This window comes from Coregonus clupeaformis, chromosome 27, assembly GCF_020615455.1.
Source record: "Coregonus clupeaformis isolate EN_2021a chromosome 27, ASM2061545v1, whole genome shotgun sequence".
NCBI classification, from domain to species: Eukaryota; Metazoa; Chordata; class Actinopteri; order Salmoniformes; family Salmonidae; genus Coregonus; species Coregonus clupeaformis.
Genome location: NC_059218.1, coordinates 35,539,829 through 35,555,709, shown reverse-complemented (window position 1 = coordinate 35,555,709; position 15,881 = coordinate 35,539,829). Strand labels below are relative to the sequence as shown.

Below are 15,881 nucleotides of genomic sequence, written 5' to 3'. Positions count from 1 at the left end.
GTCAACTTCTCCAGTGAGTAAAGGGGAACTTATAACACCCAACCGTTGTTGCAGCCGAGGGAAGCGTTTGTTGCACAGCTGCATTATTAGTACTTCCAACAAATATGGCGGTGTATTAGCGAAGTTGCGCCCTTATTACTTTGTCACACCAGTGCATATGTTTCCTTTTAATTTATGAATAATAAAGGATCTAATAAGGTAATGTGTTTGCCTAATTTTGTGTTATAATTGTTGTCAGTGAAGTTATTTTGCAGGGCTGGTGACGGCTAACGTCCATCACCTAGTTAGCATAGCCGGCTAGTAGCTAACGTTATCTGTTTCTAGCCAAAGTGCGCCAGGGTTTGCTCTTATTTTTCCATCGCATGTAACTAACTAGTAAGTTAAAGTTAATTGAATATGTTATTATTTAATCTCACTATGTTCTCATGTATATTTAGAAGATGGCCTCAAATAACGGAGACAGTGCTGGTGTGAGGACCAGTGTGGCATCACAGTTTTTCAATGAAGACGAGGATACGGCTGTTGTCGATATGACCACAAGTGAAAAGGTATCCCCGAACAACCCTTGAAATGATTTGGTCCATATTGGACTAAAATCGCGTCAAATTATCTATGTTTGATAGTTCCAACATATGTACTTGCTTGTCTGTTCTCAACCCACAGGTTGTTGATCTCCTGAACCAAGCAGCTCTTATTGCTACAGACAGCAAACTCACAGTTCTCAAACAGGTTTGTGATCAGCTCTCTGGCAGGCCAGAATAAGGCCATCAGTAATAAGCTCCTCCAAGAGATCAGATAAGAATGTTAGGACGGCTATACATTCTACACTTTTCTTCAGACCTGTAATATATATAATATTTAAATATCTGTTTTTTCATCATTCAGGTCCAGGAACTGATCATCAACAAGGACCCCTCTTTACTTGACAATTTCTTAGATGTAAGTATGTCGTTTTAACTATATTGGTTACCACTAGCTGAGGAACGCTCAGCTCCATTCTCTTGTATCGAGGGTGGAGTTGAGTTTTGATAACTGGTTGCACAATTTGCTAGCAACAACATTGAGTCACTATCAGTCGATACTTGTAAATGTCAATTCTGAAAACGCTTACTTGTACCTATGTTTGTCTTGTATAACTTTTATGAAATACCACTGACTTTTTCCTAATTTGTGTTGCTCAACTGGAGACGTAGCGGCCAAGGCATACTACGTAAGCTGAGATTAAATTGGGAAAGGGGGATACCTAGTCAGTTGTACAACTGAATGCATTCAACTGAAATGTGTCTTCCGCATTTAACCCAACCCCTCTGAATCAGAGAGGTGCGGGGGGCTGCCTTAATCGACATCCACGTCATCGGCGCCCGGGAAACAGTGGGTTAATTGCCTTGCTCAGGGGCAGAACAACAGATTTTTACCTTGTCAGCTCAGGAATTCGATCCAGCAACCTTTCGGTTACTGGCTACCTGCCGCACATGTGCATTCGTGCTGAGTTGTGCAACACAAATGAGGAGAAAGTCATTGGTTGTATTCAATACGTTTTTATTAAAATTATGAATTTCAGCACCCTGCGGTCGGTTGTACAGGACAAACATAGGTACAGGTAAGCTTTTTCAGAATTGTAATTATTACAAGTATTTACTGATGGTGACGTAATGTTGTTGCTAGCAAATCGCGGGACCAACTCCGTCTTGATATAATATAACAAAGTTGAGCGTTCCTCAGCTAGGTTACCACCAGTTGGGTGGTGCGAGCCCTGAATGTTGATTGGCTGAAAGCCGTGATATATCAGACTGTATACCACGGGGATGACAAAACCATTTATTTTTACTACTCTAATTACATTGATAACCAGTTTAGAATAGCAATAAGGCACCTTGGGGTTTTGTGGTATATGGCCAATATACTATGGCTAAGGGCTGTATCCAGGCACTCCGTGTTGCTTCGTGCTTAAGAACAGCCTTGCCTTAGCCATGGTATATTGGCCATATACCACACCCCCTCGGGCCTTATTGCTTAAGTATAAAATGCTCTCTCTCTCATTGTCACCCTGCACCTGTAGGAGATCATAGCCTTTCAGACCGATAAGTCAATGGAAGTAAGAAAGTTTGTCATCGGCTTCATTGAGGAAGCATGGTAAGTGTTGATCTGTCACGCACATATACCTGCTATGAACAGTTAGAATATCAAGTTCACGATAGTCATGTTCAATAAATGTGATGTTTTGACCTTGGGTTGTTTTTGTCTCAACAGTAAGAGGGACAACGAGCTCCTGCTAAAACTGATTGCCAACCTGAACATGCTGCTGAAGGACGAAAGTGTCAATGTGGTGAAGAAGGCTATCCTCACACTCACTCAGCTCTACAAAGTGGCGCTGCAGGTACACACACCTTCATGAATCAATGCCTTCTCATTGTTATCCCATTCAACCCATGTGTGTTGCTGTGTGCTGTACTGAGATTTGTTCTTTTCTATGCCAGTGGTTTGTGCGTTCCAAGACCATGTCAGACATGCAGGAAGCATGCTGGGACATGGTGACTCAGATGAAGGAGGAAGTTCTGGCTATGCTGGAAGTGGACAATGATGGAGTCCGCACACACGCTATCAAGTTCACAGAGTCTCTCATCATCACTCTTTCACCGAGGACGTCAGACTCTGACACTCCCAAGCGCCAAGAGGGAGACATCAGCCTGGATAAAATCTCGAAAGACCATGCCTATATCCGCTACGGTGAGAGGGGATGATTTTCTTTACTGTGACATTTTAAAACTTTACATACATTTTCAGTTGAGTTTTCCCCGATGTGTTGTGCATGAATATAGCATTGCTGTCTCTACATGTCTTGATGCACCTTACACAATGTCTACAATGTCTTCCTAAGATACCCTGTGTGGGGAGGGCAAGTCTGCGCTGGAGCAGCTTCTGAAGTTCATGGTCCACCCTGCTATCTCCAGCATCAACCTGACCACCGCACTGGGTTCCCTGGCCACACTGGCCCGACAGAGGCCTATGTTTATGTCTGAAGTGGTCCAGGCTTATGAGACTCTGCATGGTCAGTATGGTACTACAGTGAGATTAAACACAAGATCACAAGCTTATGTGTATGATACCTGAAGCAAGGTTTTTAATCAATGCCCTAGAAAATGATCTTGGTCTCCTATTTTGAGTACTTAATCTGATTTTGAATAAGTGGTGAACTGGCTGGAGGGGAAGTTCAGTATAATTAAATCATTTTTCACTTGTTTTTGTAGCCAACCTACCCCCAACGCTGGCCAAGTCTCAGGTAAGCAGTGTACGCAAGAATCTGAAGTTACACCTGATGGCAGTGCTCAAGCACCCCTGCAGCCTGGAGTTCCAGGGCCAAATCAGCACTCTGCTCCTAGACCTGGGGATGTCCCAGAATGAAATAACCCGCAACACACCAGCCCCACGTGAACCGCGCAAAAGGCCCCGCCATGAGCCCTACACAGAGGGCAAAAAGCTCAAGATTGGTTAGTTGTAAAGATATTGCACCGGTTACTATTTAGACTGATGACCTTTTTTGTAACACTTTTTTAATTTTTTTTAATAGAAGTACCTAGTTGACTCCCACACCCCTGAATCAACCTGCGGTTCCATATCATGCTAGATCTCTAATGTAATGTGGTCTTACTTTCAGAGCCCGCTCTTATAGAAGACGATGAAGATAAAGAAGAGCCGGCCGCCCCTTCCGTCCCAAAGCCTTCCTCTGTGCCAGTAGCACAGTCAGCCATCCACCTCACGGCGGAGTTCCTTCGCCCCCTGCTCTCCCCAGAGAACGTGGCCAATCTGGTAAGCTGCTGTGGTAGACTGTGATTTATTCTTCTTTTTTTTTTACACCCGGAGGATGTGAAGGCCATTCTCATGTTTGTGTTGCTTTTTCACATACAGGTTCTAATCAGCATGGTGTACTTGCCTGATGTCATGCCAGCATCCTTCCAGGCCACATACACACCAGTGGAGTCTGCAGGAACAGATGCCCAAATCAAACACTTGGCCAGAATGATGGCCACTCAGATGACAGCAGCTGGAGTTGGACCAGGTTAGAAAGAGAGGGAAGGGGCTAGAACAAGGAAATAAAGATAGCAAAATGAGTGAGCACAATGGGCCACCCAATTCACAGATTTCAAAGATAGAAATTCTGATTTCTGAAAATCTGTGTTCTCCATTCTAATAAAAGCTGCTTCAAACTATCCCTTAGGACTGGAGCAGTGCAAAGCACGAGATGAGAAAGCTGGGAAGGAGGAGGGCATGGATGAAGGCTTAGGGGAGTCCTCCAAAGACCTGCTCATCAAGCGTAAAGTACCAGTTATGGGTCAAGCCATCTCTGTGGTTGGAGGAGGCTATGGAGAGAAGAGCCAACCTGAAACGGGGGAAGCCCCCCAGGTCAAGAGGCTGCCTGAGCCCATCCTCCCCTCCACACAGATCAAGTGAGTCTGAAGCTGTACAACTATCACACATAAAAGCAAACCCGTACCCTACAACTACCCTGCCATTTAACCATTCTGACTGTTTCGTTTGTGTGTTTTCATCTAATTTTTTTAGAACACCTGGTGCAGGTGGGAAGAGGAAAGTGTTCAGATTGGCTGATGTGATCCAGCCGTTGACAGATACCCAGCTTGAGAAGTTGACCAACATGGCTGTCAAGCGTATCCTGCACTCTGAAAAAGCTATAGCACAGAGTGGGATGGCCCATGTGAGTTTCTCAAAACATTGGACCTCTAGAGTAGAGAAATAAAGGAAGGCATCAATTTCCATAGGAACGAACATCTATAGGAAGAGACAAACATCTTATTTGAGTATGTAACCATATGTCAAATTTGATTGGTCTCGTACACATTTTGCGGATGTTATCATGGGTGTAGCGAAATGCTTATGTTCCTAGCTCCAACAGTGCAGTAATACCTAACAATACACGCAAATCCCCCAAAATAAAAAGAAACAAATTAAGAAATATTAGACCGAGCGATGTCAGAGTCCAGAATATAAATAAAGATGTACTCTTCCTGGCAGGTGCGTGTGAAGCTCCTGTCCAGACTTGTGACCCAGTTTGAGGGGGTGATGAAGGATGATGTGCTGGAGTTCATTCTGGAGGACATTAGGACCAGGAGCGACCTGGCCTTCTCTCTTCTCTACCAGGAGTACAACACATACCTCAGTCAGCAGCCCACTGGCTTGTTGGACAGCTACGACCACTGCCTCTTCACTCTACTGTCTGGCCTGCAGGAGAAGCCCGAGCAGAGGGATGGGTGAGGACCATTACATTGTTCTTCTGTGGACACCAGATAAAGGGCTCCGCAGTCGAATGTCAATTATCTAACCCACTTTTCTATCAATTTCTATCTCTTCTCCTAGGCTTTTCACAAAGATTGTGCTGGAGGCTCCGTTAATTACAGAATCTGCTTTGGAAGTAATACGACGGTACTGTGAAGATGAGGTAATGATATTTGATTGTCTTTAAACTTTAGCAAATAATTAAAATGACGTACTGGCTTTGTCATCATGACAATGTAGTGATTTTCTTTCTGGTTGAATGTGTTTCAGTCGCGGGTGTACCTCGGCATGACTACTCTGAAAGAGCTGATTGTAAAACGGCCTTCAAGGCAGTTCCAGTACCTCCATGTGCTTCTGGACCTCAGCTCACATGAAAAGGAGAAGGTATCATAGGAGAATGAACAAAACTCAGTCTCTGTTGCTGCTGGCTTGTGTTTTTCTTTAGTTAACTGTGTGTTTTCTGTCCAGGTGCGCTCCAATGCTCTGTCCTTCATAAAGCGGATGTATGAGAAAGACCAGCTGAGGGACTATATTGAGAAGTTTGCCCTGAACTACATGCAGCTCCTCGTACACCCTAACCCTCCGTCATTACTCTTTGGGGCTGACAAGGACACAGGTGTGACTTCCAGTTTCACTTAGGCTTTTATACACACACCACAATGTCTCTCTCTTCCCCACTGACCTAACCATGTCTGACTGTTTGTCCCTCTCACTCCCACAGAGGTGGCCTCCCCCTGGACCGAGGACACAGTGAGGCAGTGCCTGTACCTCTACCTGTCCCTTCTGCCTCTCAACCACCGCCTGGTTCATGAGCTGGCCTCTGTCTACACTGAAGCCATTGCTGACATCAAGCGCAGTGTGCTTCGAGTGATAGAGCAGCCAGTAAGCCCCTTCTTTTTACCCGCTCTCTTTAGTTTTGTCTAATTGCTTTTTCTCTCCCTGCACCAGTCTTTGGTCTTCTGTGCCGTTTGGCTTGCTTGTCCACCAGTGTGGGTTCATGAGTTTTCTCCCTGCCCAATAGATCCGTGGAATGGGGATGAAGTCTCCAGAGCTTCTGCTGTTGGTTGAAAACTGTCCTAAAGGAGCAGAGACTCTGGTCACTCGCTGCCTGCACATTCTCACTGATAAAGGTAAAGTGTATTTCACTCCACTGCCCAGCTTATTCGCAGATGGTCTGTGTGCTTGGCAAAAGGGAGATGAAATGGTAGTGTCAGCTTCTACTTGGACTCTTATTGTCTTTCCTTACAGTGCCTCCGTCACCAGAGTTGGTGGAGAGAGTGAGGGACCTGTATCACAAACGAGTGCCCGACGTTCGTTTCCTAATCCCTGTCATCAATGGCCTGGAAAAGGTAAGGACTCAAAGAAACGATGGTGCCATTCACAAAGCGGCTACAATAGGGAGATAACTGGCATTAAAACAACAGGATCAGTGTTACATTGATCAAATTAAATGTCATTGGTCACATGCACCGAATACAACAGGTGTAGACTTTGCAGTGAAATGCTTACTTACGAGCCCATTCCCAACAATGCAGAATTAAAAAGTAAGACAAATATTTGCTAAATAAAAAAGGAAATGGTAAGAATAGAAACCATAGCATGTAGCTCAGTTGGTAGAGCATGGCGCTTGCAACGCCAGGGTTGTGGGTTCATTTCCCACGGGGGGCCAGTATGAAAAATGTATGCACTCACTAACTGTAAGTCGCTCTGGATAAGAGCGTCTGCTAAATGACTTAAATGTAAAAATGTAAATAACAAGGCTATATACAAGGAGCACCAGTACAGAGTCAATGTGCTGGGGTATGAGGTAGAGGTAATTGAGGTAACACAGTATGCACATATGGGTAGGGGTAAAAGTGACTAGGCAATCAGGATATATAATAAATAGAGTTCTCCCTGATTCTGCTGTGTTTCTGTGTACAGAAAGAGGTGACCCAGGCTCTTCCCAAGCTTATCAAGCTCAACCCCATTGTGGTGAAGGAAGTCTTCAATCGTCTCCTGGGCACCCAGCATAGTAAGATCCCTTCACATCTTCCAGTGATTGCTGTCCACACTTGTATGTCACAAGTGTGAATGATGTGTAATAACACTGTCATCTCTCGTTACTAGGTGAGGGCAGTTCCTCAATGTCTCCTCTCACCCCTGGTGAGCTTCTCATTTCTTTACACAATGTTGACTCAACAAAGTGTGACATGAAGTCCATCATAAAAGGTAAGTTGTCTTCTACCTGACAACCGTTCAGTTTCGTTTTCTCTGATACACTATTATGAGATTTTTCTGTTGGAACATTTCTGAGCTGATCAAAGTGTATTATTTGTGTGTCCATGTCTGCAGCCACCAACCTGTGTTTTGGAGAGAAGAATGTGTACACGTCGGAGGTCCTGGCCGTGGTGATGCAGCAGCTGATGGAGCAGAGTCCTCTCCCCATTCTGCTAATGAGAACAGTTATCCAGTCCCTCAGCATGTACCCCCGCCTGGGCGGCTTCGTCATGAACATCCTGTCCCGACTCATTGTCAAGCAGGTCTGTAAACTAGGAGTTTTTCTCCTACACTAACACATTGAGTATTCAGTTAAGGCAACATTTAGACATAGACTTGATTGGATGACTTTGCTGTTTAAGAGCACAGTATGCCGGTAACCTGCTATATGTAATATTTATATATGTCCCTGTTTGTTGTGCAGGTGTGGAAGTATCCTAAGGTGTGGGAGGGCTTTGTGAAGTGCTGCCAGAGGACCAAGCCGCAGTCCTACAGCGTGCTGCTGCAGCTCCCACCAGCTCAGCTTACCAGTGTGTTTGAGCGCTGCCCGGAGATGAGGGAACCTCTTCTACAGCACGTCCACTCTTTCACCCCCCACCAGGTAGCTAGCTAACGTCATCTCTCTTTCTTTTAGTGGTAGACATTCTAAACTCATACCAATGAAATGCAGCTGTGATATGAAGTCTCTCTATTTCTCAGTCTAAACGTTCTCTGGTTGTTGTTACAGCAAGCCCACATTCCCGCCTCCATCATGACAGTCCTGGAGGCGAACAGCAAACAGCCAGAACCAGAGGCCATGCAGCCTGTAGTATTGGAGAGACAGGTAATGGGCACAGACAACACTGATGGCTATGTGTCTGTCACTAACTATTGTCATGTCTAAACCTTGAATGTAATGCTGTCCTTCTTAATTACTTTCCCTCTTTTTTTCTCCCCTCTACACCACCCTTCTCTTTCACTACATACAGGTTGAGACACCCGTTGCAACTATCGCACCTGTTTCAACCATTGCACCCGTTGTAACCTTCGCACCTGTTGCAACCATCGCAACCCCTCCAGTACTGGCAGAACCTATTCCAGTGCAGCTGAGAGATCCAGAGCCAGCAGTCCAGCAGCATCTGCCAAATACAAAAGAGGAAGAGGAGCCCATGGAGGAAGGAGAGACAGCCCCCGCTAGTCAAGAGGAAACTGCAGACACCGCTTTGCAGGTACGTCGAAACTCTATTGTCATTATTTTGTCGCTGTTACAGCAGTTGGTTGTATTTATGTGGAAAGTTTTGAAAAGGTGTACATTTTATGACACAACTGGTGTCTTGGTATATTACATATAGCTAGTGTGTGTTTATAATATAACTCAAATCAATTATGTTTCTACCAGGTGGATTTGCCAGTAGTGGAAGAAAACCCCACTCCGGATCCTGTAGAGACCGTGGAGGAACCAATGGAGGAGGCACCTACTGAAACTTCAGATGTCACTGACCAATTAAAAGATGTCACCGAAGACGGTACCACAGAACCTGAGGCTGGCACAGGAGATGCAGAATGATGTTTCATCTGAGGAAGGGCATAAAGGAGAATATTATGAGCCGAGGGTGAACTGTTGCGACTTCACCTCTGTATTTGTACTGGCTCTTACCCTTATGAACCTCTTGAAAGTAACCATTCTTGGTCATCCAAAAATATCTGTTATGTGTCCTCCGTTTTGTATTTGTCGAAATTGCGAAATGCACTGGGGAAATCTAGTCAGGAAAAATATTTACTACAATTTATTTTACTTTTGAAAGTCCTTAATAGAAAATGTCTTTGTCATGAGAATAAAATAAAACACATTTTTGTTTATTTGTCCCTTGTCTTTTTATTGTGCCCTAACTTGAAACAGACTATGTATTGCATATGTGTACTGGTCTACTCTCTGTCAAAGGTGGTCAGTGAATTCAACCTTTATTTCATGCTTCGATTGAGACCACCTGCAGCAAGTTCCTGCAGGTCATTTCATTTTTCAACTGTTATTGGAGTGGAGGATGTGCTGCGACTGGTGGACATTATATGCGCAAAGTACCACGAGCACAGCAACAGTATTGTTTACCCTAGAAACAGGGCGCTAGTAATGTGGATTTTTCTGTAGAGGAACTTGGATAGCAATTTTCAAAAGCTATCTGTTGAGATTTGTCTTTTTAACGTTTTGGAAAAGTGTTAATTTTGACGCATGATAAACAACCTAAACTTAACCGCGACAATGGGGCGTACTGGGTGTTAGCGAGTTGTTTTCACAACAGGGCCGTTTTCTGTTGTGTTGTTGTGTACGCAAGAAAGATGGAGTCAGAGGGAGCACTGAACAATCAAAGGGAGCTGACATCGATCTGCTTCAAGGCCTTTATGCTAAAAAATAGTACAAAAAGTAACCTCAACCTGTGAGTATTTGTATGATTGCCATAGTGGATGGGTGATGCTAGCGTGTAAGTAAAGTGAGTATGACACTCTTCTCCAACCTTTCCAGCTATGATCATTTTGCACGGGTACTGACCAAGGTGATGGATGAGCGCCCAGAAAATGTGGTTGACGTAATTGAAGACATGAGCCGTGAGGTGAAGCGGGGATTGCTGATGGACAAGCAGAGCACGTTGAGAGACATACCTCTGGCGCCTGCTGCACAGCTCCTGGCTGAGCAGCAGAGGTTGCTGTTTTCACGGGGAGGGGGTGATGATGGTGACCAAGAGGTAACGTTAAGGTGGCCAGGGCTGCATTCAGTACAGAAAACGTCATAGAACGCTAAATTGAACGGACACGGTGCTGTACTGAATGACTAGTTGAAAAACAAACATACACTATATATACAAAAGTATGTGGACACCCCTTCAAATTAGTGGATTCGGCTATTTCAGCGACACCCGTTGCTGACAGGTGTATAAAATTGAGCACACTGCCATGCAATCTCCATAGACAAACATTGACAGTAGAATGGCCCGTATTGAAGAGCTCAGTGACTTTCAACGTGGCACTGTCATAGGATGCCACCTTTCCAACAAGTCAGTTTGTCAAATTTCTGCCCTGCCCCGGTCAACTGTAAGTGCTGTTATTGTGAAGTGGAAACATCTAGGAGCAACAATGGCTCAGCCGTGAAGTGGTAGGCCACACAAGCTCACAGAACGGGACCGCCCTCGGTTGCAACACTCACTACCGAGTTTCAAACTGCCTCTGGAAGCAACGAAAGCACAATAACTGTTCATCGGGAGCTTCATGAAATGGGTTTCCAAGGCCAAGCAGCCACACTCAAGCTTAAGATCACCATGCGCAATGCCAAGCGTCAGCTGGAGTGGTGTAAAGCTCGCCGCCATTGGACTCTGGAACAGTGGAAACGTGTTCTCTGGAGTGATGAATCACACTTCACCATCTGGCAGTCCGATGGACAAATCTAGGTTTGGCGGATGCCAGGAGAACGCTACCTGCTCCAATGCATAGTGCCAACTGTAAAGTTTGGTGGAGGAGGAATAATGTACTGGGGCTGTTTTTCATGGTTTGGGCTAGGCCCCTTAGTTCCAGTGAAGGGAAATCTTAACGCTACAGCATACAATGACATTCTAGATGATTCTGTGCTTCCAACTTTGTGGCAACAGTTTGGGGAAGGCCCTTTCCTGTTTCATGAGCGAGGTCGGTGTGGAAGAACTTGACTGGCCTGCACAGAGCCCTGACCTCAACCCCATCAAATACCTTTGGGATGAATTGTAACGCAGACTGCGAGCCAGGCCTAATCGCCCAACATCATGCCAGACCTCACTAATGCTCTTGTGGCTGAATGGAAGCAAGTCCCGGCAGCAATGTTCCAACATCTAGTGGAAAGTCTTCCCAGAAGAGTGGAGGCTGTTGATGCAGCAAAAGAGGGGACTAACCATATTAATGCCCATGATTTTGGAATGAGATGTTCGATGAGCACGTGTCCATATACTTTTGGTCATGTAGTGTATCTCAAAGTCTGTTCAAGAACGTTTTGGGAAAACGTGTTGTTCAGCGAACTGAATGCACTAGTTACCACAGCCACAACGTGTATTGTAAAAATTCATGGGGGGAAAATTTTGCTTTTTGGTCTTAATTTAAGGTTAGGGTTAGGCATAAGGTTAGCAGTGTGATTAGGGTTAGGTTTAAAATGAGATTTTATAAATATTACTTTGTGGCTGTGGTAACTAGTGACGACCCCGATTTTGGTGCCCTGTCCCCGGAAATGTCGCTTGTTAGTCCTCAGAAAGAAAAAGCAACTCTGAAGTTAAATTGAGGCTGATATAGCGAGCCTATCAATAATCAAACGCTGTATCCAATCAGATTTGCATGTAAAAATGATGTCTAACCCTGTACCCAAATCGTTTGCTCCAGCGGCTTTGCCGCGGACCTTTTATGAGAACGTTTGATCAGTGATACATTGTAACAATCGCATGAACAACCATGCCCATGGTCAGAAAGTGCATCCAACAGCATAGGCTACCAAACTTGGGTGTTTCAAAAATGACTAGATAGGCTAAGATTAAGAAAACTGTGGAGGGGTCAAACAAGTATTAATACAAGTATTTGAAAGTACTCACGGCCGGCCCGCTCATTGGGCAGATTGACGAGGGCGGCATTTTATGAGCTAAACTGACCAACACCCACCACTAACAACAACACATAAAACCTCACATAATTCTGTCAAAAAACAATGACAATTTCTCTCAACCAGTGGCATGTGGGCTTTTTAGGTGAGCGCTAATGCCGTCCTGTGATAAGCAGTGACCACATTGTCAAAGGCAGGGGCGCAAAATATTTTGGTTGTCCATTCCCAGCGTGCATCTTCAGGGTGCTGTTAGAGAGATGCATCGCTGCAGCGGTCCACCAACGTTCCGTAAAAAAATCAAAAAATAATCTAACATAAATCATGTAGCAGATATAGGATATGGTAGAAAGAGTATGTGGCCTTTTCTGTAGCCAACCGACTGGAGATAATGTATGACAATGTAATGAGACGGACACTTTTTACATCATGCAGGTTTCTCCAATCAAATAGTCAAACCTAAATGGCGCTCAAGCAACAAAAAAAAGTGCTGTCATGTTAACAAACAACATATCCTAAAAACAGAAGAGGTCAAAGTAAAATGGACAATATGGAATGGACAATCACAACTGTTGTCCAGGAGTTTCACCCCATTGTCATGATCAGTGTGGTTTCATGTTTGTATCAGTACATTTTTGACAAGCTGATCATAGCGAAAAAGAAAATACTTCTGCATTTCCCGCTTTGTAAACACATTGCAAATAGGCTCACGATAACTCCTGATAAAGTTGGGTAGCTGATATTCAGAGCTTAAATAGCCAAATGGATTAGTCACATGAATCAGGACTAATAACGCGGATGTAATGGCCTGTTTTACAAACGGTGGGCCGATACCACATGGAGGGGCATTTACAAAATTCATTGCGGGCTGAAGTGGTAGGCTACACCCCAGCAAGCACGAGCCGACGTCTTTTGGACTTCTTTTTGGGGTGTTTTACAAACGGTAGGCTTACCACATAGATGGGCATTCATAAAATTCAATTTCAGGCAACACTGTAGGCTACACCTCAGTAAGCACTGACCGACGCCGACGCCTTTTGGATGTGTTTTTTGGTGCAGTTCAGGACCGGTCGACCGCCCTTTATTTCCACATTCACGGACATCGGTTTTTGGTCCGGTCCGGAACTAATCTGAACCAATCATAGACATCTATGTTTGGTTCAGATTTGGTATGGTCAAGAATGGCCTTGATTTCAATGTCCATGGTCATTGATTTTTGGTTCGGTCCGGATCAAATCTGAACCAAACATAGACCAATCATAGACGTGTATAAATTACTTATTTTCAACTTTCATTCAGAACCAAAAATTAACCTGATTTCAACATCCGGAAAATACGTATTTTAAACATACAGAAAATATTTTTTCACCTTTCATTTTGCTTACTGGGACTATTCTAGTTTTCGGGGCAGCATTGGTCTGGCAGAATGGCAAGGACCGGCCCTGATAAGTGCTATAGTGAAAATATAGTTTTTTATATATTTATGCACAGCGACACCCCTCATTTTCTTTTCCAAAATGTAGTCACTTTACCAAGAGGAGGAACTGGTAAGAGAACAAATTATGATAGTGATCCTTGCACATTCACTTTACCAAGACTGATTTGGGGAATGGATGAGCATGTTGTATAGTGTGATCAATAATTATTTAAATGTGCCTGTGTCTCATTAGGTAGAAACACCGCTCCCCAATGTGAGTGAAGTTGGCTTCTTCCTGGAGCAGGCTGGAGTGGGACTGGGCAGAGAGGAGATGCTGAGGGTTTTCCTGGCACTCAAGCAGTTGGTGGATTCCCAACCACTAGCACGCTGCCGACTCTGGGGTAAAATCCTGGGCACAGAGGGAAACTATCTTGTTGCTGAGGGTGAGTACAGAGATGGGGAGGAGGAGGAAGGGATTAATGAGGAAACAGCGGAAGACGCTGAAGGAGAACCTCGGGATGATGATGAGGAAGCTGAGGTGGTAGAAGTGGTGAGTTACTGAAAAAACCTGTCTGACTGTATGTTGCTTTCATATTACGTTTCTTCTTTTATAAAACATTTATAATGACTTTGCTTTTTAGATTGATACGCTCCCAAGATCCACTTTCAAGCCGCCACCTGTGGTGCCAAAGGAGGACAACCGCACAGGTGTGAACAAATTCACTTACTTTGTGTGCAGAGAGCCTGGCCTTCCCTGGATGAGGCTGCCCACTGTCACTCCTACCCAGATTACAGCTGCACGCAACATCCGCAAATTCTTCACAGGGAGACTGGATACCCCCATCGTCAGCTATCCTCCTTTCCCTGGCAATGAGGCCAACTATTTGCGAGCCCAAATTGCTCGCATCTCTGCCGGCACACAGGTCAGTCCCCTCGGGTTCTACCAGTTTGGAGAGGAGGAAGGTGAGGAGGAAGAGGAGGGAGGCCGAGACAGTTTTGAAGAGAATCCTGACTTTGAGGGTATTCCTGTTCCTGAAATGGCAGAATCTCTATCCACCTGGGTGCATCATGTACAGCACATTCTCCAACAGGTAATTGTGACTCAAAAACATTCATTTTTTGGTGTGATTTTGAGCAGCAATTTTCAGGTATACTCCAGACCATTTTTTTTGCCCTGTAAATTATCATATGGCCTCTCCTAGGGTCGCTGTGTGTGGGTGAACCTGGCTGAGAAGCCTGAGGATGACTTTGAGGAGGAAGCAGATGAAGAGGGGAAGGAGGAGGCTGATGAGCCTGAGCCAGAGGTGGGGCCTCCCCTCCTCACACCACTCTCTGAGGATGCAGGTCAGTCTATTCTATTCTAGTCTGTGTTGGCCTACGATAAGGTCAAGATAAATTTTCACTCGATTCTGGTAGTATGCTGTCTATTATAGAAAAAATGATGTATTAAACTAATTTCGACTGTTTGCTTGCATATGCATATCAGAGATTACCACCACCCCTCCCTGGAGCTCCAAGATGTCCTCCACCCTCATCTCTCAGTTTGCTATTGCAGTGCTACGCTCCAACCTCTGGCCAGGGGCTTATGCTTATGTCAGTGGAAAGTAAGTTTAGTATCTTTATTTTCTGAATATTATACAGGGAATGTTTTGTTATATGTTGTTATAACTGTGGCATAGACAACATCCCCAATCAAATAAATGTTTTTGTTGTTTCCTAATTTAGGAAATTTGAGAATATATACTTTGGCTGGGGCCTGAAATTTGCAGGGGAAGTGTACACCCCAACTGTTCCATCAATGCCTCAGCGAGAATACACCAGCGGGCCAGAGATCACAGAGGCCCTGGTCCCCAGTCTGGAGGAAGAGCAGGCACTGAAAGCAGCCCTGGAGGAGCAGAAGGCTGCCCAAGATGAGACAGAGGGCCTGGGTGGAGATGAAGAGGAGGAAGATGATGATTGAGGAAGACTTTGTAGGAAACAGACACTACATTACAAAATTAGCAGTATTTACTGTTGACTAAGGGCATAATTTGTCAAGAAAGCACAAATTAAACAATTCGCAGAGCAATGTCCCATGCCTCTTTTTTTTTTTACAATCACAAAGCTGTTTTTGAAGATGAACAGAGAGAATAATGTTTGTGCATTTAATTCACATCTTTTTGTTTAGTAACGTAGTCAGATGTGTTGGCATGGCAGACTTCACTGTTTATTAGTTTCAATATGAAGCAGACAAGGAACTCATTACCTCAATGATTGCTCCTGGCCGAATGTGTGGGGTGTTCCTTCAATAAGGTATCTCTATAACCATAAACGAGCATGACAGAAACTACGCAGAGAATA

The 15,881-nt window shown here is 44.5% G+C and overlaps 2 protein-coding genes across 4 annotated transcripts; both read left to right on the top strand.

Moving 5' to 3' along the window:
* The first annotated feature begins 77 nt into the window (after nucleotides 1-77).
* On the top strand, nucleotides 78-9,387 carry sympk (symplekin). Of its 2 annotated transcripts, none has more exons than XM_041851282.2 (27): nucleotides 78-198; nucleotides 441-548; nucleotides 664-729; nucleotides 886-939; nucleotides 2,060-2,133; nucleotides 2,251-2,377; nucleotides 2,478-2,727; nucleotides 2,879-3,049; nucleotides 3,249-3,488; nucleotides 3,656-3,807; nucleotides 3,907-4,057; nucleotides 4,217-4,445; nucleotides 4,561-4,711; nucleotides 5,029-5,264; nucleotides 5,371-5,452; nucleotides 5,560-5,673; nucleotides 5,758-5,905; nucleotides 6,011-6,171; nucleotides 6,311-6,419; nucleotides 6,538-6,638; nucleotides 7,213-7,303; nucleotides 7,399-7,500; nucleotides 7,624-7,811; nucleotides 7,973-8,149; nucleotides 8,276-8,371; nucleotides 8,517-8,756; nucleotides 8,927-9,387. In XM_041851282.2, exons 1-27 carry the CDS (start codon nucleotides 175-177, stop codon nucleotides 9,092-9,094), a joined length of 3,810 nt encoding a protein of 1,269 aa, XP_041707216.1. In that variant the 5' UTR covers nucleotides 78-174; the 3' UTR covers nucleotides 9,095-9,387. The 2 variants fall into 2 exon arrangements, with proteins under 2 accessions (XP_041707216.1, XP_041707215.1); XM_041851281.2 differs by having other exon boundaries at nucleotides 438-548.
* Nucleotides 9,388-9,584: 197 nt separating this feature from the next.
* Nucleotides 9,585-15,611, top strand: LOC121541901 (radial spoke head protein 6 homolog A). Of its 2 annotated transcripts, XM_041851280.2 has the most exons (8): nucleotides 9,585-9,959; nucleotides 10,046-10,265; nucleotides 13,795-14,091; nucleotides 14,183-14,249; nucleotides 14,367-14,632; nucleotides 14,744-14,885; nucleotides 15,028-15,145; nucleotides 15,267-15,611. In XM_041851280.2, exons 1-8 carry the CDS (start codon nucleotides 9,862-9,864, stop codon nucleotides 15,499-15,501), a joined length of 1,443 nt encoding a protein of 480 aa, XP_041707214.1. In that variant the 5' UTR covers nucleotides 9,585-9,861; the 3' UTR covers nucleotides 15,502-15,611. The 2 variants fall into 2 exon arrangements, with proteins under 2 accessions (XP_041707214.1, XP_041707213.1); XM_041851279.2 differs by having other exon boundaries at nucleotides 9,586-9,959; nucleotides 14,183-14,632.
* The last annotated feature ends 270 nt before the right edge of the window (nucleotides 15,612-15,881 follow it).